This window comes from Chaetura pelagica, unplaced genomic scaffold (assembly GCF_000747805.2).
Source record: "Chaetura pelagica isolate M959 unplaced genomic scaffold, ChaPel_1.0 scaffold575, whole genome shotgun sequence".
Lineage (NCBI taxonomy): Eukaryota > Metazoa > Chordata > Aves > Apodiformes > Apodidae > Chaetura > Chaetura pelagica.
The window spans coordinates 1,313,468-1,341,163 of NW_009953200.1; the positions used below are offsets into that span (position 1 = coordinate 1,313,468).

The 27,696-nt window shown below is 39.0% G+C and overlaps 1 protein-coding gene across 1 annotated transcript in view; it reads right to left on the reverse strand.

Moving 5' to 3' along the window:
- The window catches only part of ARHGAP15 (Rho GTPase activating protein 15), a gene marked incomplete at its 5' end in the record, with an annotated part of 279,947 nt that overhangs the window by 244,842 nt on the left and 7,409 nt on the right, over positions 1-27,696 (reverse strand). Inside the window, 2 exons of the mRNA XM_009997402.1 lie at positions 21,327-21,416; positions 27,425-27,512. Coding sequence (XP_009995704.1) covers positions 21,327-21,416; positions 27,425-27,512 — 178 coding nt within the window. The remainder of the gene's footprint in view (positions 1-21,326; positions 21,417-27,424; positions 27,513-27,696) is intronic.

Below are 27,696 nucleotides of genomic sequence, written 5' to 3' on the forward strand. Positions count from 1 at the left end.
AAGAGTGTCTGAAGGAATGGGTAGTGTAAGCATCATTCTGAAGGTCCCGGTAGGACAGAGCTAGGAAGCAATAAAAATGTAGGAGTAGCATGCAGGAGAGGAGGGGCAGGTAGCTACAGCAAATCTAAGGTCAGATTTTAAAATATTTGGATGCCCTAAAGATACCACTTTGAACAATTATAAGGTAGGAATTTACTTTTCAATGCCTTGAAATCTTTGTATTTTAAGAGGAAAAAAACCCAAACAAACGAATTACATTTTCCTTGACATGTTTACTAAAGTTGGTGAGTTCTTGGCTGTGATTCATTAATTAAGATCTCATGATGCTTCAGGAATCACTGGTTGTATATATGCCTGGTTATAGACATGCCTCAACACTGCAGCCTATTAGTAGGCTGTTTCTATTAGAAATAATTTTCACCAGTACTTATGAGATGAAATTTTTCATATTATTAAGGATTCCTTATAGAACTGGAAGGCTATAAAAGAGAATAATTCCTCTAAAATCACAAATCAGGAAAATGGCAGAAATATCTTCTTTTTTCTTTCCTTCTCTTTCTTTTTCTTCCATGAACAGCAAGAGGTTCTGGGAAGTGTGGGTGCCCCAAGTTTGTCAGAATTTAACTACATATTTTCAAATGACTGGCCCTTTGCAGTTCAAAACAGTTTTCTGCAGGCCCAAACTGGTTCATTATTCAAGTTGAAGTTTTACACTGAACCTCCGCTGTGACTACACTGGTGTGGGATTCCCAGGCTGCAGCTTGCCCAGGAGCAGCTGGCCACCCAGTGCTGTACTGGGGTAGCAGTTGTGTCCATGCAGTCTTCTCCTCCTCCCCATTCACAGCACAGCTGCACCAGCCTCTGGATCACAAATCTGTAATTTTCTTTTTTTATTTCAGAGCTACCATAAGGTGACCTGAGCTGGCAGGGACTCCCATGGTCCATCCAGCAACAAGAAGGCTGCACTGAGCAGAAGTCAGCTCAAAACAGGCAGAGGAAGATCTAAACATCATTCCTCCTGACTATCCCTCAGACAGGGAACCCCAAAGTCTGTAGCAGACTGAGTTCCAAAGCTGTTTCCTAGCAGCTGAGGACCACCACCAGCTGGAAGCAGCTCAGCCTGTTCAGTCTTAATATTTTAAGAGTGAGGCATGCTTCCTATTTTAAGTTGTGTTGCTGTACCTGGAGAGGGTGATCTGTGTTGAAGCCTGAGCCAGGCTTTTCTCTTTAACTCCATCCCCAGCCCTCTTGCAGTGGTGGCACAGATGGGCACTCCCTTGTGGGATGGGAATCACTGATGCTCTGCCATCCTGCTTTGCAACTGCTCTGCTTCTATCCAAAGACCAGAAATCTTGTTTTCCTAAAAGCCTTTTCAAATGATATGTGCACATGGCATCTGTTTGCAATGTATATTTGCCATTAGTGTTTTTAAGTAGGAATGGTGGGGTCCGTATGGCACAGAACATAAGGATTGCCATGGTAATTAGTCATTATTTGGACTAGCAGAGTAACCGCTATCAAAGACTCTTAACTCACTCACATCCTAGTGTACCCAACATGTATTTTTCTTTGTTTCTGCCCTTTATGTGAAGTATTTTTGCTCTGAAAATCCTGTTGATATTTATCACTTGCCTGACACGCTAATCTATACAGGAAAAGTAAGTATAACATTTTTAGAAAAGTTTGCTTTTAAATTATTTGAGGATTACACATTTTCCCTTACAAAACAACATCGATGTAACATCTCTAAATCACCATGAGTTAAAGGAAAGCAATCAAAAAAAGAAAGAGTAGCACCTCCATAATAAAGTATGTATTTATCTCCAGCTGATCTACAAAGAATGCAAACACAATTCTTACTTGCAGGTTTTTGTTCTCTGAGACCTGTTAACTAGGCATATATTCACAGTCTGGGCCTCATTTCTGAAAGTCAGATGATTTTAATACCATGCTGAGGATGGATGCAACACAAATATACTTTGAAGAGTAACAGTGATAGGTAGGAAGCTGTTCTTTTTCCCTCAACCACCTGGACATTCCTAGCAGTGTCTGCAAATGCCTGCAAAGCTGAGGAAGCTCAATGCTGTTGCACTCTCGAGGAGGTACAGCGAAAGCTCTGAGTAAGAGTGACTCAACACCACAATGAACTGGAGATGGATGAGCTTGACTGTCCCAGGCAGCTCCCCAACAAATTTCACAAGCTCAGGGTTGAAGACTGCAAAAGTCCTCTCTCAAACTAGAAGGATGGAAATCTTAGTATCTTGTTTTGACAGAAAGGCTCAGCCTTTTCCTTCACAGGAAATCACCCAAGATGAAAAGTGTGGTGAGTACATAAAGTGGGACAAACACCAGATAAAGCACACTGGCCCACTGACGTACAAAGAGGGTCCATTCTTTTCCTCTTACTGAAAATACAACAGGAAAAAATTCCACTGAGCTTCACCTGGGAGGTCCCCCTCACCCTCCTGCACTGCGCAGGATAAGCAGCAGACACACAGGGTCGTGGGAGGAGGCTTGCAAGAAACCACCAAGTCAGACAGCAGCAGTGATGAACGTGTCAGGCACTTAGAGGAGCACATGGACTATCCTTTGACACTTTGAAGTCTGGAAATGAGCAGAACAGTGTTTGATGCTTAGTAATTATGCTAAGTGGGCAGGTGGGAGCCAGATGCTAAACAGCTTCAGATATGAAGGCCCTGGTGCCCCAGTGCTTTGCCTAGACCTGCATGTAGACATCTAATAAATTTAAATATTTAAAAAGTTTAAGATCTGATCCTGAGAGCATGCTCATGAGCAGCAGAGTATCTTATACTGGTTGCCATATTGGCTTGTCTACAGCATTTGGATAAAATGTGTACATTGGTATATTTTATGTTGGATTATCATTTCTTACGGTTTCCACATGTTCTTTCATTAGGAAAATAATGCATGATCAAGTGGTAAGTCCTATTTTTAAACTGCCTTTATGCAATTGAACTGAAAATATTAGTTTAGCTGATATTGTGCTATTCTGTCAAGCAATATTATACTGATTAATTTTTTTTAGATATTATTGATGCAGATGGAGTATACATAACTTGTGTTTATACTCCATTTCATGTGCTCACATCTTGAATCTTGACAAACTTCAAGATTTTGACCACACTCTTGTGAAGGTTCAGAATGTCAGAACTCCTTTAATCAATATTTTGAAAGGCTAATTTGAGTGAGTAATTGTATTCCAGTTCAGAAGAATATTAAAATAACTAGTTTATGTGAATACATCCATCCTAATGGAAATACACATTCCAGAAGAGTTGGAAGAATTAGCTTAATATCACTGCAGTATAAAATTCAGTGACGAGCTTTCAGGCAGGACTGCACAGGCAGACTGAAAACATGTTGGCTCACTTGGGTTTGCATCCACTGTCTCTGCTTCCAATCTCAAATTCCAATAAACGAACAACAAAGAAATTAAAAAGGAAACTGCATGGCTGGCCAGCTTGAACCTTGCTTGCAGAGAAACCAGACAAAACCACACAGTGTGAGGAAACAAACATAAAAACACAGTGTAATATGTTTTCTATTGTTTCTGCCAAAAAACATCACTTTGGTCAGGATCCACACAAAATCTGCCTTCTTCTGCTTAAATTTACCCCACGTTCACTGGAGGACTGGTGAGATTTAGTGAGCTCTAAAGTAAACAAGGCAAGTGGTAGTGTAACCTTCACTTTTTTTTTGCTGTAAAAACACCACACACAGCTATCTCTTGGAATTAAAGAGGCAAATTCCCAGACAATTAAAACAAACCCTTATGCTCATCTTCTGCTTACATTTCCTTTATATAATGGCTGCTACTTCCAGGCATAACTTGGAATATTAGAAGGTGATGTCCAAACGACTAGCTTGAACAGTATTAATCGTAGTACAGAAGCACAAGCACACATGAAACAATTACATCCCCAAGTGTTTACATTTTAACATTGGTTCTGAACTGGCAGCATCAGTAGTGCATAATGGTGATAAAAATATATGGACTATATTGGCTACAATTTGCTGCTGTAGGCTGTGTCCCTGGTGTTGACCACATACTCCTCTCTGAACCAGAACATTTCTCTACACAAGTGCTGTAGGAAAAATCTATGCCTTTAAAAGATACTAGCTTGATGAATTGCCAGGTTTAGACAACAGATACTGGTTCTGCCACCTGAGCTAACTGCTACAGTGAGAAAATCACCAAGAAATGATAAAAAGCCATCTCTGCTTGGTCAATGCTCTCCTGGCATCATCACCTGCACCCTGGAGATGTCATTATTCAGAAAGAGGAGTGTACTTTCATCCATAAACCTGTACAGCCACATACATTCAGATACATTTGTTTCTTATTGTCCACTTGATCTTAAGAGAAGAACTGGTGACTAACCTGGACATATCATGTGGCAGAACATATTTTTTTAAGCTTCTCATGTTCAGTTATTGTTAATCTAAAAAGTCTCAGGCCCTCATTTAGACTAAAGAGAAATTCTTAGTAACAATCACTGTCCTGTTCCAAGTTAAATACTGTTACAGATGGGAACAGAAGGACACATTGCTGCAGGACAGGGATCTTACCATGCACATCTGGAACACATCGTCTACACCCAGACTGGCAGTGGGGACTGAACACGTCAGATGCCATTAGTCAGAAAATATGTTAGCAGAAAGAAATTATGATAAGTGCACAACATGGTCAGACGTAAGGAAAAGCACCATTTGTAGATTTGTTAGTCAATTAGGCTTTATTTCAAGTGATTCCCCCAAGGCTGCTTGAGGTAGGAACATTTGTTTTCCTTCATTTCACCTAGGCTTGCTGCAATTCAGTGTCTGCAGACTTTTATACAGACTCAATATTTTTATTGTCACAACTGTCACACAGATCACCACCTGTACTTTGACCTCTCTCCTGATCCTTACTAAACAACCACAAATCATCCAAGCACAGATACAACAAAAAAGCAGAAGAGCACTGCACCAAACTGTCAACCTTTGTACTGTGAATGTTCTCAACCTCTTACTAGTACTATGAATTAAATCAAGAATTACCACACACCCTTCCCCAAACAAGTCTTAGTACACAGAAATACAAGCTATTTGTGCAAAAAACCAATCACTTCTATGGTGTTTGCCTACCACTAAAAACACTTTGTTCTCCAATCAGAGGGTATGTTGAATGTAACAATGCCACTAGGACTGCCAAATAAATTAGACATTTAGCAGAACAGGACATAGACTGAAATTGGCTGGCACCACCTGATTAAACTCTTATAAAATATGAAACAAATCCATTGAAAACTAAGTCAATTTGCTAAGTGAAAGAAGACCGAGGAAGTTAAATAGTTCACTTGTAATGAATCTGAGTAACTATGCTCTGCATTTTCAGTTAAAAAAATGCAGATATTTCAAAGTTATGATTTACTAAAAAGATCTTCCAAATACTTTTTAAAAAGTAAAATGTGCGCTGAACTTTTCTGACATTTACAAAAGTAATTAATTAATATGATTAAGCAAATTAGACTGAGCCAAAGTCTGACTGATTGTAAGGCATGCTGCAAGAGCCACCTGTTTGCTAGAAAGATTAGATACTATGGTGCTGGCAGCTAGAAAAAACCCCAGAGAATTATGAAAGATGAGACAGAGAGACATCTATATATACTGGTCTTTCAGTTCTATCTTGTCTGACATGCACCGTCAAATTATCTCAGTTTTACCTGATAAAATAATTGTCTTAAGACATTTTTGTTTGGAAAAAAGCACCATGGATTAAATTAAAATGGAGTTGCTGTTAGCTAGATCCATAACGGTATCGATGAGTCTGATGCCTAATTGGTTACCTCAGCTCCTCTGTGGATATAACTAACCAGTTCCCAAGGTCCAGGAAATTCCTCCTCACTAGCCCTCTTCTCTCTAGGTTTGCTTTCCTTCACCTTGAGGACAGCAGTGGAGGTTGCTGCTGAATAGACTAAGTATCATTGTCTGAGATAACCTTTAGCAATTAAGAATCAAAATTCTGGTTAGCAGTAATTGCTCTGAGATGCTGTAAAACGTGCAAATATAGAATATTCATCCCTGGCCACCTCTCACAACTGGAAACACAACTTGTAAATAGGGCAGAGAGATGCATTCTCATTTATAGTTTGGATTAACATGAAACCACAGTCATGTGCCATATGGTGCCAGACACTATGTACATGTGGAACAAATCCATCACCTCTGTCCCTGGGAGCCTACAGTGAAAGTAAGAGGGGAGAGACAATACACCCACCTTTAAAGGATTTAGAGAAAAGTAGCAGTGGCAATACAGCACAGACAAGCTGCTTACATGCCAACTCAGTCTAGCACTTGATGAGTACTTGACTGCCTAGTACTTGATAGTACGTAATTTTGAGATCCATACTGACCTCTGTATTGTCCTGGCTGAAGTGCTGTTCCTATGGAAATCAGGTAAAGTGAGTTTTAATACAAGACCAGCACATATCCAGATTCGAGCTCTTTTCCAGGCTCTGCAGTAGGCATGCTGAGCTTGTCTTCATCGTTAAGTACAAGAACACTTCAGAGAACTTCAGCATGCAAAAGTCAGGAGGGAGATGGAGACTGCTGTGTTTATAGCATAGATGCAGTACTTCAGCTGTGCTGATAAATGGAATTGTCTGGGATCAGCACAAGAGAAAAGGTCTCAGAGTCTGAAGAGAAGGCAGGAGATGGAAAAGAATGATTTTCCAAAAGTCAAGCCAAAGGAGCAGATAAAGATATTGAAGAAAAGCAAAACCACAGACACACTGAGGAACAAGGTTTTAAGATCAGTTAATGATGTAGGAACTTGTTGCCAGGCTAGTAGGGAAGGGCCATCCATTCTGTGTAGTTCTAACAACCCCACTAACCTTTTCATGGTGGAAATGATGCTTATTCCCCACCCTGGAGATCTAGCAGAGGCTAGTGTGGTGCCTGCTGTACCAGATTCCCATCACTAAGCAACATGGCAGAACCCAGGCAATAACCATCTTTGCAAATCACGACCCCTGCAAAGAGAAAATGCCAACAAACTGACCTCTCTGTGAAAAGAACTTAGAAGAGCTGACTGCTAGGTATGCTCAAAGAGGAGCAGATATGAGGACTTTTCTAGAAATAGCTTTAGTCATGCTTAGCCCTGCTATCATACCATATTTCTGCCATACACTTTAACTGAGCACAGTATTAAAGATGCAAAAAATTGTGATTTGAAAGTTCTGACACAAACAGTCCCTGAAAAAGAAGCAAACAGAGCACATATTTCTATGCCATTTATGAGCCAGTGGATCTAATGGTTCACTTACTTTATAACCTGCTTTGGAATAATTTGGCACATCTCTAATTTTAACAAGCTGCAGTGGGATTAGATAAAATACAGACTTTGTTTACATCAATTAACACTCAAAGAAGTACAAAAGAACTTGTTAACTGTATTTATGAACAAAAAGTAACAAAGTGAGATTTTGTCCAAACAAAGTTACTGTACAACTTGCTCAGATTGGCATCATTGTCTCCAAAGACTCAAAACAAAACCCCAAGAACTGAACTGCATTTTGAGAGGCAGATGTGTGTTTTGTATTACATTGCTCTCTAGTAGAGCTTGAAAGGAGGTTGTGGTGAGGGGGGTGTTGGCCTCTTCTCCCTGATGACAAGAGGGCAAGAGGAAATGGGGTCACGTTCCACCAGGGGAAATTCAGATTGGACATTAGAAAAAACTTCTTCACAGAAAGTGTGGTGAGATATTGGAACAGGCTGCCCAGGGAGGTGGCAGAAGCTCAGTCTCTGGATGTGTTCAAGAAAGGGGTAGACATGGTGCTTCAGGAGGTGGTTTAGTGGTCTTGAGGGTGTAGGGCTGCCGGTTGGACTTGATCTTCAAAGTCTTTTCCAACCTTAATGATTCTAAGATTCTATAACCTACATTTACAATAGCTGCATGATCAGTTTAGCATACATCAAATTCACAAAACTGACTGCTTTGCTCCACATGCCATGTACACATTCACTGAATTAAGCAGAAAACCAAAACCGTTTCATTTGACCTGACAAATACATTGGCCTTGGCTATATTATTATTCCTATTACCAATTACTTTACCTTGACTGATTATAAGCACATTGTTCTTTACATGCTGCAGAGCTGGAAAGAAAATGTGGGTGACTTCAAAGCCAGCACTAGCCATCTTCAGACATAATAAAAGGATGCATCACATACTCCTCATTAAAGATTTGCAAATAATAAAGATGCAAAGAGGAAAGGAAAAAGCTGGTAAAAGAAAGAGATGAAGTGAGGGAAGTAGAAAAGTGCACTGTGGAGTATACTATACTATGGATACACTATGTGTACTGCAGTATATAGTATAGATCAGCTATATCTCTGAAAGATTCAGTCTTTTTGGTGATGAATGTTTTGCTTTCTGTATCATATGATTCCCAGAAATCTTTGTGTTGAAATTCATAGCATAAGAGATCCCTCCAGAAGTTACTTTAACTGCCTCAGGATAAGCCACTTCTAAGGAAGAATTCTGGTCCCTGCTCAGGCAGGGAGCAACACACTGCAGTATTTTCCATATACCTTTCCCCATTATTAGTTCAAGGATTCGTAAACCAATGTTGACACCATATCACAATGTTCCTAGCTACATTTTCTGTGTAGCCAAGAGGCCTGGCCACGATACACATTTTTGTTCCTCTAATGGCATGCCATTTTCCTGAGAAGTGATGCCCCAGAACAACAGAATTGAGCTGCTTGCACATGCTGAGAGCACTGGCCAGTCAATACAATGTTCCCTGGTCCTGTGATATTGCAACTTCTCCATCCTAATATGAAAAAATTAAGTCTTACAACCTGATAACAAGGCCATTAATATACTAACAACAGGAAAAGGTGGCTCTGCTGGAACAGCCTGGTGTCCTCCAGCACTGTGGATCAAAGGTCTATTGAACTGCAACAACAAATAGGATCAATTTTTTCAACTCTTTCTGCATTTCTAAACTTGCAGTGGCACATCATAAATTGTGCCTTAACCAAGCTCAGACAAGAGATGCCATGGGATGGCCAGCCCTGCACCCAGGGGAGAGCTCTCCATACCAGGGAACCTGGCTGCTGCCTTTGGCTTTGGAGGGTGGTCAGGATAGAGATTTCTGGCTCAGCCACAGCAAAAAGGAAGAGGCAGGAATGGAGGGAAACCTGCAGTTGACTTTACAGGTGGACTAAGGTGGACAAATCTTGACCACCTCTCATCCTGAACTCCAGTTATGCCCTCTGCCTGTTCCAAAAGTTGCACTAATTAACCACAACAGTTGTGCCAATGGAGAAACAAGGAAACAGTCTTTAGCCAACAGGGCCACCAGAGCTGTATCACAAATGTCATCCCTTAAGGTAGGCATATTCAATGGAAGAAATGTCTTCTTTGTTATTTTTTAATTAAATATAACAAAGGAGAATTCAAGAGGAGTTATATGACATCAAGTGTAGCTCAGCCACAACTGATTGCTCTTTTTTTTTTTTTTTTAACCACAGACTGAGCATTTAGGAAGGTAACACAAAAGGAAATGCTCTAAAGTGAAGAGAAACAGACTATTATAAGAATCAAGTGAAAAAAAAACCCAAACAAACAATTTTAGGTATAGTTATAGCATTATGGCTATCAGGTTTTAAAGGAAATGTCATTAATATCACGTAGATCTATAGTGTGTTGGGACCTGGAATCTTATTCCTACTAACTACCACCCAACAAGTTGTAGTTACTGAAACCTTGTCAGCCCAAGAAAACAGCCACAGATACACTTAATAATCAAGTAATTACGTTCACAGAGGCTACCTGATATAACCCAGAAGTATTAACATAGATCTCTAGATGGACCAGAGAAACCTGACTCCAAAATGCTCTCTAAACAAGACTGACTATAAATGCAGAGCAGCACAGCACACATAGATAAATTCCTGATAGGTATCTAAACCCTGGACAATCTAATAGCAGTTCATCATTGATTGCATGCTACACAACAATTCAGGGTTTGTTTTCCATTAGCAAACACCTCAAATTACATGAAAAGCAGAAAAAAAGTTCTCTAGGTACAAGCATTAAATATTTATCAGCTGATGTCTGCTCAGTTACCACTCCTCTGAAAAAGTCTGTTAATTAAACACTTTAGAAACAATTAAAATGCTTCTTTAGAACTTATTGGCACCTGTTAATTCACTAACCCTACGAGGCTCTGGCAGTAAATGTCTCTTTTGATTGCTTCTGTTACCAATAAGTCAGCAGCTTAAAGACAAAGGAGACATGATACAACTTCATGTACCACAACATTGCCTTAAAACACAAAAGCAGGTATCCAGAGGCAGAGAAACAGAACATTTATGTAGACCGGGCAGCACAAATAATCTATTTAACCTAATCTTTTAATTACAGGAAACATCTCGTAGCAAGACATACAAGAGCAATGAAATGACCCAGAGCTAGAAATCAAGATGATGTATTTGTGCATGTGAAAGTAACACCAGCAGAATTCATAAAAGAAAACCTCCTTGGGCATTATTATCTTTCCATCAGAATACACTGTCATGACACTGAGAACAGGAGAAAAATCATTTAAAAGATGTTATTAAAATACAAAAATGTAAACTAGAGGATACAGGAAAAGAAAGCAAAACCAGAGAAAGGTAAAATTAGAGCTGAAAAAAGGAAAAAAAAAAAGTAAGAAACAGGTGAGCAGAAATATCAATTTGAATTAAAAAAGGAGCATCTTAGGAGAGGGGGGGAGGAAAGAAATAAGCGGCAGACCCTAATAGCTTGACATAGCACAGCACCTACTCTACAGAAGCTGCAATGCTTGTGGTGTCAGTATTTACTCCACAACACACTATTCGGCAGAGAGGGGTGTTCAAATCTGGCCCTGCTTGGGCAGTATGCAAATCTTCTCCCACTCCCCTGCAAGCTTTTCAGGAGAGCTGGCAGAGAGTCCCCTGAAGAGTCCTGGCAATGCCACAGTCTGCGGTAGGAAACGAGCATCTTGCAAAGCACCCCTGAGATCCTCCTACCCCCTCAAATCTGCGCAAGTGGAGAAGTGTTGCCTGGAAGGGGGAGCGAGACAGAGTGCGTGTGCAGGAGAGGGAGCAAAAATAACACTAGTAATTATAAAAGAGTCCTGAAATACCAGGAGATGGAGATAATTGATCCTTTAAAAAAGTAATAATACTACATTGCACACTCCTCGCTATAGATGATGTTTTTTCCTTTCCCATGTGTGATTTTCTGACCCTTTGTTCAGATCCTTTACCTTGCTACATCTAAGTTATTATAGAATATTGGGAAAAATTGGCTTCCCTTCCTTTGATCTTCTACTATTGGATGACATTCTTCCTACTCCCTGTACACACTTCTTCACTCCCACATTTATTTTCCCCATTTCTTTGTTTACATTCCATTTTACCATATTTCTTCACACTTTTCTAGATGGGTAAAGTCTATGTTCTTTTCCAACACACATGACTCTCTCTTATTCCTTACTTAGCACTTTTGAACTGATCATGTAGAACATTTGTTTCCAGAATGTCAATGAAAAATAAATCAATTTTTTTAAAATGTATGTAATGGTGAAAACATGATACTTTTCACTCCAACTGCAGCATTAGCTGAATTGCACTGCCATTGTTTTCCAACAGAACCTGCATTTCCAAACTTGGGAATTCCCATCAGTCTGTTTGACAGAATTTTCCTGGTTTTGTTCTCAGAAGGTGTGCATTTTTCAAATGCCAGTAACATACCACTACAGAATTTCCCAGGAGTAACAGCTTGAATTGAAGGACTCATATTCAAAAGCCTTAGTTCCAAAAAAGCCATTTGAAACAGAAGAATCAAAATGGATTATTTACATTCTATAAACCAAATCAAAACTATAAGCATTTCAAAATATTGCTGTAATTATTTTCTGCAGGCTGATAAATTGCTGGACACCCTTTCTTGAGCACTGGCTGGCAATTCTGTGAGGACTAAACAAAATGCTTATTTAATTTTAGATTGTGAATGTAATTATTAAAAGTGTGATTCCATATTCAAATTACAAAAAATAAAAAATACAGGAAAAATACTTTGAAAGAAAAAAGAGAAGGATGTATTTCAGTTCCACTACAGTGTTTTTACATCCCAATCCATGGAAGGGGTAAGAAGCACCTGGCCCAGCATGTAACGGCCTGCCAGCCTGAGGGGTGGCAGAGACAGTGTCCAAAAAAAGGTGACAAAGCTCTAGGCCACAGCAATGCCCACTATGCCTATTTGGGGCTAAGAAGATACAAAGCTCAGAAAATCTCTCTCAATAATCCAGACTCCATTCTCTAAAATATATTAAAATTACAGATATAAAAATAGATTTCCTCTACTTTTCAGAAGAGAATCTGCCTTACTTGAAAAGCTAGGGATTAGTTTCTGAAGAAATTGTAATTTTTCTTTCTACTCTGTGCACCATGACCATTCTTTCTCCTACAATAAAAGCCAGTGGATGTTATAAGATGTGAAGAGCCATAATAGAGTGTTCAAAGTAAAGAGGAAGGGTTCTTGTCTCTGACTACGACATTCACCCTTGAGTCAGTCCAGTCGTGGCTTCTCAAAAAGAAGCTTGGGCTGTGCTAGCAGGGGACCAGCTTGTACAGACTCTTCCCTATCAGCTCATGGACACAAGAGAAGTAAAATATAGTCAATCCATCCTGCATTGATTTAAGTACTGAGGGATGGGGTATTGGAATGGGTAGATATTGGTTATTTCAAACTCTTGCTCCATGACACCTGCTTGTTTCCTTTTAAATTTACCACACATGAAAGATGTTTCTGAACAAAATCTCTGTGCAACACACGATTAAAAAAATATCCATTTTCACTGTTTTTCATCAGTAGCAATGGTCAAAGCACAAGTCTGCTTAACCTGTCTGAGAGTTGGGAGTGTGGTGGTAACAGGTTACTTCAACAGTCCACGTTAAAAACCAAATCAGCCACTTAACTACACAGCATCAATGCAATTTATCTCAGTCCTTAACAGATGATATGTTGAATAGAATCTGTAAAGTATGCCTCCACCTAGTGATGACTGTGTACAAATAATATAAAATAATAATAAGTCTATTACTTGAGAGAATTTTAGTAATTGGCTCCTGTTTTCATAAGTTAACGTGCTCTCGTGCAAATATTCATTTATAAAACTGCACATTTTCCATCCTGGAAAATCTTAAGTTCAATCTGTAAAAGTTTACCTGTAAACACTGGCTCATGTGGGGGGAGGCCAAACACATTCTAGGTTTCAAGCATGTTAAGATTTTAAATAGTAGTAATGTATTTGCAAGAGTCATTACTGTAATTGAAAACAAACCACGCAACACAAACCAAAGGGAAGCTGACTAAAGTGCTGTGGATTTTAAGTGTTAAAATCCTCTGATAATTTAAGTTAGTCTATTTTTAAATGAAATGGTAAGCAAACCACATCTCCTCGTTTTGGTTGCCAAAGAAAATATTTGCTAAGCTTCTTGGATCACCCTGTTTTACAGATGCAATTGCAGTTGTAATTGCATGAAATTCCTATGAATTTATTCACCCCAAACCAGAGAAAAGGCAGTTAAAAAAAAAGGCAACCTAAGTTAATACTATTAATAAAAACCACACCAGAATTCAAGCAATCCAGCCCCTAAACTCATTTTTTTTTCTTTTTTTTTCTTTTTTTTTTTAACAACTCACATAATCCATAGCAAAAGAAAAATCTATAAATGGGATCAATTGGAGGTGCATCCTCAAAATCAATAAACTGAAGGAGTAGGTTTGAAAAAACAGGGTTTTCCTTTGGGGAAAACGGTCTTTTGGGTTTTCCTTTCATTTGTACCATCTGGGAACTACCTTAAAAGTCTTCTCGGGCTGACTACTCTAGTATTACCATTTCAAAAAGTCTCCCCGTGCCATTTACTGGCCCATGACCCAAAAGAGAGGGCAGGACACTATTTGCATTTCTCCCCTTGCCTCCAAATTACCTGCCATCGTCCACTTAACACCTTGAAACACCCAAGCCCATCCTTCTCCCCAAAGAACGTCGGCGGTAGAAATCACTCCTACACACAGAGAGAGGAATGTGAATCCCTACCAGATCGTCTGGCATCCCTTTGCACACAAATGCGAGGTGCTGCCTTGCAGGGAGAGGACAGCCAAGGCTCGCCTGTGCCCAGCCAACTTCCAATATCTGCCTCCCTCATTAAAGAGAAACACAAAAATGGAGTAAAGCCACTTCGCCAAGATTTTTACAAATGTAGTGGCTGAATACAGAAATACCAGCACCAAACATGTAAACAAGTCAGATTTGATTATCTCTGAGTGAGTTCATTTAGGATTCATTTTCCTCTCTGTTTTGTTTTCTTTTTTTTTCAAGAGTTTGATAAATGAAGGGACCGTGTGCAATGGTTGGGTATGTATCAAGACTTCTTTTTTTGTGTGTGTAATATTAAAAAGTCTGGGAAAATCCTAGTGCTTTTAAATGAATGTAGCTGTTTGCACTCCGGAGAAGCACAATACCTTCAAGTACTGAAGAATCAGGAAAGCCAGGCTCCTTTTGTGGTTTTGCCCTCCCTTTCAGCTGCTGATTGCCAGGTCTATGAAAACCCCCTTTTCCTCGTTTTAGGAGTACACAGAACACAGCACCCAAGGCCTCACATCACAGCACCCTGGGCTTGATCAGGTTCACCAAACAGGGCATCTGCAACAATAATTCTCATGACGTGCTTTACCTTGAACCAGCTCACCCTGGGGAAGCTATTGACCCTTTCCCTATCAGCCCTGCTGATCAGAACACAATCACCGTTTCAAAACATAAAACTAGCACCTTATGCATAACTTAGAGAATCCAGGTTAACGGCAGCACTAGTCCTTCCTAAAAAAAAAAATAAGCAGACATGACCTCATTTAGCAACCAGCTAAAAGTGTTAATCAACAGTCCGGCCAGGCACTGAGTTTTGTTTTGCTGAGAGATCTTTCCAAACAACTCCCTCCCCTGTGGTGATGCTGGGTGTCAAGTGACCTGCACCCTTTGTCCCCTGCAGGGCTGGTGCCCCCCCCCAGGGCAAGGCACAGCCTGGACAGCCCCCCTGGCCACCTCCAACTGCTGCCCACGAGATGGCAGCAATATGTTTATGAATAATGCAGCAAGAGGCTGCAGCCCACTGCCATTTCGCATCCCAGCCGCAGCACACGGCTCACTTCAGCACTGAAAAAGAAAAGAAAAAAGCAAAAAAAACCCCAAAAATCCCCCCCACACCAATCTTCCAACAACCAAACACAACCCTCCGTGGATTCAGCTGCAACACGATGGTGGAATCAGCAGCTCCACTGTCACTCTTTGCTCATGGGTGATTATTTGTTCAAGGTGCTCCCTGTGCGTATTTGTCCAAGCCCTTCTACCCAGCCGGGCTTCTTCTGTCCCTGACAAAATTGTTTCACACGCACATTAAGCATTAACTCCTCTTCTGTTTTACTCATTTTTTTTATTTCTTTGCAAAGCAGAAAATGCCTGTGGCTTGAAATAAATATTTTCTTTTCTGATGGACAAATAACATCTGCACTTCTGAAAGCTGCAGCGTAGCTGTCAAAAGCGAAGTGATTCACATAATTTCTTAAGAAGCACATGTGTATGAGCATACACAGACACTCATACCTATCACAGTCACTCACAGATCAGCACTTGCATCTGTCAAAAGATGGGCTCTTAAAAAAGCACGGTGAGCTATTATAATTATTATCTTTAGCAGGCAGCCATCCAGGCACACAGCGTCAGGCTTGAAAACTATGGGTTGTGGGGTTTCGGAATCAGAAAAAAAGAAAATCACAGAAAACTTAGGTTCACCTTTCATTCTGATTTTGTAGGCCTTTGGATTATAGGGAGACTCCCTGATTTTGCAGGCCTCTGGTTTTTAGGGAGACTCGTGGCCTGCTGTGATTACCCCAGTAGAGGTGACCTGGAATCAGCATCATCACCACAGCACCATCCCCACAGAAGCTCTTTCTTCATCCAGACTTTCAAGCCTTTTCAGGACTTGTTGAAGTTACACTTCTCAATTTTATTTTTAATATTTTATTTTTTTTCCAACACAGTGAAATTTTCATTACATTTTTTCTGGGACAACAAATGGGATTAGGAACTATCTAGGCAAAATGAGATTTAACAAATAAATCTACCAAAGTTTTGATGAGAATTTTGAATCTTTCTTCGTTTAGCAAGATAGGATTAAATTCTTAATATCAGGAGTGGACTTTTGTATTTCTGCAAAGTAATAACTTATTTTTAGATTATCAGTAGAATGGTGACTGAAATTTTAATTTTCTCTTAATTAAAAGCAAATAAACTGCTTTCCTGATTTCATGGCCACAAAAGACACCTGGCCTTTGCTGCAACCACTGAGGGTTTTGTGTTACCCCAAAGTAGACATGGGAACCACAGAAAGTGAGAGAAATATATTAGCTATATTTTGTAGCAGCTCTACCTTAACTGCTCAGCTTGTGAGTTTTATGAGTAAAGTTGTTGTTTCTTGAAATGTTTGAAACTCTTTTTATAGAGGTCAAATATATAGATATCCCACTTACACCAATAAAATCAGAGTAATTACATAAAAACAGACACCTGAACATTTCTAAGATAATGACTAGGACCATTTCTTGTGCGTTTTCAAAACTAATTAGAAGTTCATTTCTTAAAAAACGCCTTTCTGATGCTATCCAATAATTTTGTGATGTGGATAAGTCTTCTAATTATGTAACAATATAATCACATCCCTGGGACATTAATGCAGGGTGCAGCCGTAACCTCCAGAAGCAGACAAAATGCTGTGCAGATGTTTTAAAGTCACCACAGGTCCTTCTCATGCATATCTAGTTCAAAACCAGCCTGGTAGGAGCTACAGGCAAGAGCACTCCTGAGCTCAGGGAACAGAACTTTCTCTGGGACAGGTTTGGGATAGACAACATGCTCCAGCTGCTGATAAGGACCACCAGAAATTTCATATCCATCTGACTGCAAAGTGGCTTTTTTTAGATTTGCCCTCTGTATGCAGCATTTATATTTAAAAACGTACCAAGAAATCCAAATACCAACCCCAACCCAAGCCCCTCCACGTTGCACTCTCAGTGCTTCCTCTACAGAGATCACAGAGAAGAAAATGATCTCTCCCATGGCAAAACACGGTGACTAAAAACATTCCTGGGAGGCATCCAGATACTATGCTGATCCTACAGTATGTAGAACAAAATAGCTTATCATTCAGATTATGCTCTTGGACAAAGCTGGAGAGCTTCAAGGATGAGGGAGTTACCCTAGATCAGTGCCATAAATGTTATTATATACGAAACAGCTGCAAGAGAAATTCTTTCATAGAACACATAGGTACAGTTGTACTTTCAGCTGTCTCACTGTTGAAATACTGTACTTCTTATACTGATTTCTCTATTTGCAAAATACGTTTACAGTTCTTAGTTGCCTATAAATGAGTAACCCCTTACAGCTGTACTGAAACAAAACCCAGCATCACACCAGATCCGTGGCAAGAGGTGGGGCATTGAACTGCAGAAATCCTGCATGTGGAACCTTCCTGCAATTTGAACTTGGTAAACAGGGAAAAAAAAATATTACTAAAGAAATTACAAAAATTACAAACAACAAAACAAAAAAGTACTAAAATGAATGGTGCTATCAAGAGAACAAAGCAGCTTCACCGATTCATGCTGCTCGCGACCACTGTTTGCACTCTTCACCTCTCTCCTATTTTTCCTATTCTTTTTTGAATAATCAGAGATAAATCCTCCAAAACCTCTTCAAGGAAGCAGTCTGCAGCCACAAGAATTTGTGCTAATGAAGCTCCAGAAGTATGAAGCCAGGGCCCAAGAGCATGTCTTTGATGATGTCTGGGTGAATTTGAAATCACGAGGGCTGCTTGGCTTAGAGGATGTGTAAAGCAGAGGAGAGGATAAACTCCAGTTGAAAAGTTTACTAGAAGCAGAAAACATTGAATATGGAGAAAATCTGTAAACTAACCTATCTCCTGGTGCCTCAGCAGCCGTATTAGTAGTGACTGAAAAGCAGCCTGTCATCTCCTATCCTTCGATAACCTGCATCAAAATGCACCTACTCAATATAAAACTAAGCCAAATAAAAGAAAGAGGAGAATGACAGAGTGACATAGGCACTGTTTCCATTCCAGCTGCTGACTGACAACACTGCCATCCCTTAATATGGTTTTATTTAGTTATTACAACCATCTCTCTGTAAATGACACTTAGGATTATTTAAGATTATGTTGTAATCCTTTTAATCCTCAGTGCTTTAAATTTCAGGCTAAACACCAAAGAGCAAACTAGCACTTAGCAGAAATATTTAAAGCATGTGATTTGAACATAAATCATCTTTTATTCACCACTCCTCTGATGAAGACCTAGTGTATCATGTCACTCAGCCAGCAAGAACAAACAGCAACAGTATCTCACTGCAAACTGCTACCCTTCCCTTCATCATGTGAAGCTGCTTCTGACCAGGTCTTTTCCTTGGTGCCAAGCTATGTTATCAATACAACAAATGAAGGAAAATCAGAAGGTTATGTTTTATAAGATGTGCATTTTCAGGTACTATTAAGGCAAACCTGAAAAAAAACCCAACACCTTAATAAATTCATCAAGAGCAGAAATAGGCTGCGTGCACAAACTGGGTAGCATGAGAGACCAGCCAGACTTAAACAGGGAGCAGCTAGGTTGAAATGAGTGGAGTAGCACTGCTGAAAACCTCATGATCAAGACCAGAAACCCAAATCTTCCTGCCTGAATATAATTCACTTGCAGTGTCTTATTTATTTTTTTTTTCTTTTGTTTTTTTCTGCATCAATCTTGTTTCCAGTTAATTTCCTTATGGTACTCCTAGACACCATCTTGTTAGCATCCATTTACTGTCACATGCTTAGATTTTTTATTCAATATTTCCTTATTTTTCTTCAAACCAAAATCTCAATAGTAATTTTCAATTCCTATTCTATAATTCATGAACTCAAATTGAGCACCCAGTCTAAATCAAACTCAAAATCCTGCATCTACTCCTGGTACAACACATTAGCAGAAAGCAACCATTGCTGTGTTTTTATCTCATTATGCAGACAGTAAAGAAAGAAAAACCCACCAACTATACTTTGTTGCCACACTTTGAAGATATAAACATACTTGTTTCTGATCCTTTCAGAGTCAGGCAGCTAATGCATCACATCTATATTTAGGTCATTAAAAAAAAAAAGAAAAATCACCCATGTTTGAACATATCTATGAATAAGTAGACATAATTATCAATCTTATTCCCACCCACTGGGGATAAGTAGATCATCAGAAGTGTTTCCTGAAATATTCACTATCCAGGTACAAACTGACCTCCCCGCTTTCGAACTCGCCTTGGATTCCCTCCAGAATATCTCATAAATCTTCCCTCTGTCTCTAGTCCCCTTCCCACTCTATCTGCTCATGTAGCACCAGTCTCATTCAGTCCTTTCCTTTCCCAAAATGTCACCAGTACTGATGCCAAAGCCTTCTCCTCTTTCACTCTTACCATCTGGCATAATCTTCTTGTAGCTCTCTGTCTAAACAATGCTCCATCCCTTTTCAAAATGTGTCTTAACATATGTCCTTCCTCCCATGCTTTTACTTCTTAATGTCTCTCCCACTCACTTATTGGCTTGATGAAGACACGTTTTAATGGGTTCAAACAGTAGTGCATGAGTTTCCTTTCTCACATTATTCTGATTCAGTGGAGTTACACCTCACACTAACAGAAGTGAGAAGAAAATGCATTGCAAAGGCTTCTTACAACCAGTTTGGTAAATCAATAACAGAGCTTAGTTTGTTCCTACATTGGAAATGTATTAGATGCAATGAATCACCGCTCCACTGTGCACTTCCAAACAGAAATTTTGCTTACTGCAAAATGAGAAACAAACCCTAGAAGCTCAGAAGACCTGTCAGTGTGCTCAGGGGGTTGCACAAGGGAAGGCTAAGGTTATACTTGATCACATTCCAAGTGGAAAAGCTGAAGATTGACAGCAAAACCAAAATATTTATTCTAAAAATACCTAGGAAATGACAAAGCTCCAAGTGTTGTCTCAAGACAACCTGAAGGATGTGGGGGGTACAGAAGCATAAGCCTCACTGTCTTGAAGAAGATTAATATTTCTAAGTATTGCATGTGCTTTAGAAAGATGTCTAGAAAAATAAACCTGGAAAAAGTCTCTGTAGCACCCAGCTGACCCAAAGAAGCTTCTTTTCAAGAAGCCACGTGCAGTGCCTAAGGGGGTTTTTGTGTGTGGTGGGGTTTTTTCCTTAAATCCCAGACCCAGACACAGTTGGTTCCTTCAGCATGTCCCATTGATGACAATGATAAAGGACTAGCTGGTAACTAACAGTATCTTGACTCTGACTTGTTCCTTCTGTGTGTCTCCTTCTTTCATTGTTTTTATTGTTAAAAATTCTTAGCGTTAGAACACTCTGGGAAATAACTCAGTTCATAGAGAATAATATTTTGATGTGGCTTGATGCAACTTTTAGTGAAATAAAACCAATCCTCTCTACTGATATTCATGGTAGCTGGTTTATATCCAAAACCTGAAGATGTCGCAATAAACTATTTCCCTAGATCCTGGAATGTTAACCTTACAGTAACACTTTTCTCCTCCTTTCATCTTCTTGTGCCTTGATCCTCCCTTTTTATTCAATGGGATTTAGACAAAGTAATTAAATCATATTATTTTCCATTAATGAAGAATACTCCTATGAGAAATACATGTCTTTCCATGCTGGCCCTGACAGAGGCAAACTTTTAAAATCCTCCCCTCCCAGAAATGAACCTGGGTCATCACCATCTGAGGACCCTGAACAGCAATAAAAATAAACAGAGTAACCGCACTGTGCTGGAGCCATGCTTGGATAAGCAGTTTGAAGGAGTTGTGTTTATGGAAGTCCTTTAGGTCAAGATTCTAGGCCTGAACCCAAAGCAATTACCTACTAAGTTTTAAAAACAAATCAAATATAGAGCATTAATCAATAAATCAACAGGTTCTCAAGTGTTTAGGAGACTCAGTCACCAGAAATCATGCTCTTAGAAAAACAGTGAAGTGATGCTGGATGCAATGTCACACTCCTGTATTGGTAAGAAAAATGTTGTAGCAAAGCAGTCTGTGGTTCTTAAAAACAAGGAAATAAAACTTACCTGTTAAGGAGTTTATACTCAAATGAAGAATGGAATGTGTGTGCTGCCTCTTACCTGAAAGACATTCTTTCTGCTGGATTTCTCTGAGGTCCACTCAATGCGAGCACCACACAGATCCACACACTCGGGTTTATGCCCTGGTTTCTGGAAAGAAAAAAAGCAATCAACCATGAGTATGGGCTGACTTTACACAAATGGGGACAGTTATCAGATAAAACAAGAATAGATCAAGTTCAAGTGACAGATTATCGTAGCACGGCTGCTGGTATTACTAAAGAGAGTTCATTAGTCCCTGGGATTATTAAATAACTACTCCTGAGGTGTCTTAATTCAGAAATAAGGTTCTTGTAGTAGATACATATTTTTTAAATAAGTAGATTTTTTTAGAAAACAGTTTAATATAACATACAATAGATCAAAACACAAATGCACACACATTGACCAGATATTTTAAATGCTTAATTTGAAAAGCCCTCAGGTTTAAAGGCAAAGTTTGGTGGATTATCCAAATACAAATTTAAACTGAGCTGGAAAGGACAGAAAAGAGACAAGAAATCATATCTATGTGACAAGCTATCTCCTTACTCTAAACAAATGATAATGTCTAGCTCCTAAAAAAAGGCTTGGAGGGCATGTGTGACACCCAGAAGGAGCCTGACACCAGGGCAGCTCCACACCCTTTGCTGTGTTGCAGTGTCAGTCTGTGCACCCCAGAGCGACACAGCTCTGCTTCCCCAGCTCCTCCCTATGGATGCAAAGAATTCAAAGAGCAGATTTGGTTGCCTATATCATTTATGTTGCTGGGAGTTGGTGTAAAGCACAATACTACTCATTTTCCATCTAAGGTCCTTCTCCTGGGACTCTGCCTTTGCAGCAGCTCTGGCAAAGCCCCTGCAGTTGAGAGTAGCCTTTGTAGCTTAGGTTACTGCACACCCCAGACAACAATAAAAATACTACTGTTAGCAGTATAAAGCACTAATAGGTCCCTTTTTGGGTAAGATATGGAGTGATAGCCACCTAACTTCATTAATGAGCTTGATGCATCTCTTTTGCTCTTGTTTTTAAGCCATTTTACCTTAAAAAAATGGCACTGGTGGTAAAGAAAGCAGACTTAATAGAAGTTACAGTGGTCAGTCCAGCATCAGCCACATAATCAACTTTCCAAAGACTGCTCACTGAATTTCTTTGCTTCTTTTAACCTAAATAGGTCTTTTCCACCCATCTCAAAGGCACCCTGCAGAGCACAGAATTTTTTTAGCCTTAGTAACAACACCAGGGTAAGATGTCCTGGTCAAGTAATCTGCAACCAGAGTCTCTGGCAGTTTTCAGAACTGGAGTGGTAATTATGTTCTTTTGCCAAACCATAGAACCACCATGGTTCATCTCCTTTCAAGCTGACAGTTGTGTATGTCTTTGTTCCTTTTTTAATATTTGTATTGTTTTTGGGTTTTTTTAATGAAAGAAATATGCTGTTCAAAGCAGGAGGATGTTCTTGTGGCTAAACCACTGGAAGAGAAGGGTTTGGATTTTTTTCCCCAACTCTGCCTCCGATTTCCTGCCTGACCTCTGACAAGAAATTAACCTTGTTGAATTTTTCATAACAGATCAAAACTCCAGTATTGATAGCTGATTTTACAAAGAAGTTGTGCAATTTAGTCAGTTAATATTTGCATGGCAAAAGGAACAAAGTTGAAAAAAAAAACAAACCACAACCAATAAACAAAACCCAAACAAACAGTAACTTATGATCACAAATATTCAGATAGGGTGAAAAAAAAACAACCAACAAAACAAAAATAAAAACAACACACACACAAAAAAACACCACCCAAACAACACAACAATAACAAACCTCACTAAAACCCTGAACTTCAAGTATTTCAGTACTATCTATACTTTTTAAAATAGGACTATGGTGTCCCCTTTGGCTAGATCACTCTCTTTGACCAGGATAAACACCAGGGAAGTTTTCTCCCTGAGACCTCATACAATGACCAGGTCTGCACTTCCATGGAGCAGGCAGCTTTGTGCTGCTCCATCATGGAACACAAAACACAGCCTTTTTTCTTTGTAAAAATTGTCCAGAAGGATATTTTGAGTTTGAAAATACTTGAAAAAGAAGGGCAGTTTTATTCCACCAGCAGAAAGGGGTGAGAAAATTTGGAAACACATCATGAGATTAAAATCTAGACAAAGAAAGAGGAAATAGTTTCTTGATAGAGAAGGACACTGGGCTCCAGAATATTTTCCTCAGGAAAACTGCTATGGCATTTCACACTGAGATGAGAAAAAAACCCAATGGCAAGCCCAGGGAAGATTTGCAGGAAAATGGAATAGAGAACTCTATAGGATTTTACCATCTCTAGTGCAGCAGCAGAACTAGGACTCCTCTGTGCACTCAGTGTACACACAGTTGAATTTTGCTGCTGTGGTAGTTATCTGGAGTTTGTTTACAGCTCTGATTTTGTAATAAGCAAAAGAAAAGTATAAGCATGTGCATTTTCTTTCCAAAAGAGATGGGATGTAACCTCGTAGTGTTGGGCTGCTACATGGAAAAACCAACTGGGCAAGTTCTCTTTTGGAGAATTTACCAGTTCTGCCCACAATGGGTATGAGGTGTCCATGACCACCATGTCAGACTCATGCATGAAGATTCTGGTGAAAACACCCAAACCCATTCAGATCCATCAAGCCTGAAGCTACCCATTGTTCACATCAGCCCTTCTTCTGCACCTGGGATCTCCACACAATGGGAAGCCCTGTTTAAATCCACGAGGATACCAGGAAAATCACCTAGGAATTGATTCTGGCCTAAACAGGGTCCTGTTCCATAGCTTGCTCTCCAGTCTATGCATTACCCAGAGACAGTGCAAGAGAGGGAGTGAAAGTTACTGGGAAAGCCTGAGCACTCTGCGTCCTTGCTTTGTGTTTTGCAGTCAGAGCAATTATGTTATATCAACCTTGTTGGAGGGGGTTATGTTGTAAATTGATACAAGTGTCTGCTACAATGAAATCTTCCTAAACATGAATATGGATTTCAGCAGCATTTTCTCTCGCTAAATTACTTTGCAGATGGGCTAATAACCTGAGGTTAAAATAACCTCTGTAGAATAAACTATCACAGGGAATAAACAGAATAGTTTTTCTTGGTCAGAAAGACCAGCTGATGATAGAATTTAACACTGGTACAAAGGAGTGGAGCTGTGATCCAGTGGGATCACAATGTCCTTCATTTAAAATTAAAACAAATTATACTCATATGAATGTTAAAAAAAATACATAAAAATGGATGAAAAACATGACCACAGATGATCAAGGCAGGAGCAAAAGATAATGATTTAGCTCCATGAGATGCAAACTTGCATTTTCGGTAATAATCATAAACAAGCTCATTTTCTGAATCTCTCCTCTGTGTGCTTTAATTGTTGTGCTTTAACTATTACCACTAATAATACCAGATATTGTCAGTAGCTTCACTAGAAAGCTATGGATCCCTGTCTTCTCCCTGCAAGAAGTTGTTATAGTGTGTCCTACATCCATAGTTGTACAAAGGAATAAGAAAAATATCCTTCTAGCTGGTATTAGTTCTTTACATTAGAGTATTAATAAAGATTTTGGTAAGTATAATTATAAGTCACCTCTAAATATTATCCTATCATCAAAAAAAGAGGTAAGATTAGAATGTGCTTTATTTTCCTCACTCTTGTTGCTTTTATTGTGAAATATCATTCCTCTCAATGATATTGTCTTATTCTAAATATTCACTTAGTGGACTGTAATTAATAATTAATATATTTATAATGCAAAGGAACATTAATCTTTTTGTTAAGTCACAACATTCTCCTGCTAGCAACAAAAATGCTTAGTTGAAGTTATACTATCATGAGTGAACACTGCCTTTATCCCATTATTTAATTAATGCTTGAGCTCCCCTTTTTCCAAAGCAAACTACAGCTGGAAAAAAAATAAAATCAGTACACAAATGATTTCTAATGAATCTTTTTTGTATTATTTCCTTTCCACTATCAAAATTATATCTGGTTAAATGGTTTACAAAGGAAATCAGCATTGCATTTGCTTTACCAGATGAGATCAGGCCATTTTTGTGGGGTTTTTTATGTGTGAAATTTGGGTTTAGTAAATTGGGTTGTAAGATTTTGAATACTGACAGCTCTTGTTTTCAAGCTCTATCCAATTTCTTTATTTGCCATTGCATATAAGTTCCATGCAATAGATAAAAAAATGTAACTTTTACAGATTTTTCTCATCCAGAACCCCAGTGTTCAAATCTAGCATCAAACTAAAAAAAAACAAACACAAACCAAACAAAACCAAACCCCACACTTTTATGTTTTTCCCCATAATGAGCAAAATGTGGGATCAATATTTCTATGTTCTTCCTAACACAGGAGGCAGTATATGTCATTTTATCAACTGGGAACACTGGGGATAAAGTGAAACTACAGATCAGGGGATTGACTTCTCAGAAGATTCTCTCTCATAACACAACTTAATTTTTTAGTTAAACAGATTGAGATCTGGAGCCAGAAATATATTCCCCAGGCAAGACTACCTTAGAATCTAAATCCTTATACAGCCAATGGGAATTTTAACAATGTGGAGGACTCTCCAGCAAAAATCACCTCTCCTGTGTGTTGAATTTCCACTGGTCCATTTATCTCCTAGGATTTGGGTGAGTGCTTGCAAAGAGAAGAGAAGAGGTGGCACACAGAAGTGTAAGACAGCTAGCAAATTATAAGATTAGTTGTAATAAATTCACCTGAGACTTTTTGTTTCAATAACATCTAATTCAACTTTAAGGAAAACAGATGATTCTGAAAATATTTTTAAAATACCCTTTTTATAGCTTTGAAAAATTCGTATTTTCCAGCTGTACAGGCACAAACATAAGCAGAAGGTACCAGATTTCATCCTTTACTTGCTATTGTTTCATCTGTTTTTATTTTTCTGCAACCCTCTTCTTTCCAAAAAAAAAAGCAAGGCATGAAAAGGTGTTCTTTAAAGCTGATTTTATGGCTGGTGGCATTGACAGATCAAGAATATATAGAAGAAAAGGTTTGCATCACCTGCCATGGAATAAAATAGCTTATTGTTTGTGACTCCTGCCAAAAAGAGCACCTTTGTGGCCACCCATCACGCCAATGAGATTTGGCAGGTTTGATCAGGCCTTGAGAGCATTTCACAACAGGGCTTTGTCAAACCTGTCCCTTTGCTGCCCACAGTGTCACGTGTTTCCCCAATTCCCTTTTTGTTGCCCATATTCTGGTTCGTAGGTTCAGGCTCAGCAGTAACTGGCACTGAAGGGACGTGTCCTGTTGTTGCTGGCACAACGTAGCTGTCACATCTCTGAAGACTAAGATCAGTGGTCTTTCCTTGGGGCTCAATAACAAGGTACAGCAAATTTCACTTTGTAGTAACTACAGGCTACAGAAATTGCATTAGCTGCATTAGATGGAGCCTTAGAAATATTCAGGAAGGTTAGCAGGATATGGGAGATGTCACATTTATGCTACAATAAAAAAATCACTTTGCTAACTTATAATTTTTTCTGCTTTGGTAACACCCTATATTAAGGTCCCTTTTATAAATAATTTATTATTATTTATTAATGTATAAGCCACTTTATAGGATGGCAGATAACTTAAATTCATGTATTAAAGATGCACATACATGGTTTAATACAATTTACATCTCACAATATCCCTTGCAACAGATTCTCATCGCATCATCTGTTAGGCATTTATTACTAATGCATTTTATAACATACTTTATAATACATTATTTGAGGAAGTAGCTGCATTTAGTGATCATTTTCATAAATAAGAATAAAGCATTCCTAAATGGCACCTTCATTTAAAGTATTACCTTCACATTATGGGTTAGTCACTCCCCATTTGTCTCACTTTGAAATTATTCTCAAAATGCACCTCTTAATAAAGGACACTCTAAGTCCTATTTCTTCTCATACACTACATCTGATTAAAAGTTTATCAAGGCATTTTCCTTCAGCTGCTCTCAAGTCTTTGAAGGTTGCCAGCTCAGTCTGCACTTGTCTTGTGTAAACACCAAACTTTTTATGTTGAAATAATAGTTGCAGGGAGGCTGAATATATTGGAAGGTTGTTTGCTTACCAGGTTGGCTAGCGCCGGCTGCTTGGATTCTTTGTAGAACTCCATTTTCCGAGCTGTGAGAACAATCCAGGATGTAGACCAGTTTTTCCTTAAAAACAAAATGAAATTTTAAAAAGGGAAAATCAGGAAGGCATGGAAGTAGCAGGTAGGCTCTATTTGCAGACTTGGTTTTTACTTATTAGATGTCAGAAACAAAAAATGGTCCAAAGTCAATATCAGCCAAGAACTTCCACCAACACTGGTGGAGCTGCACCATCCTAAATGTGCCTGAA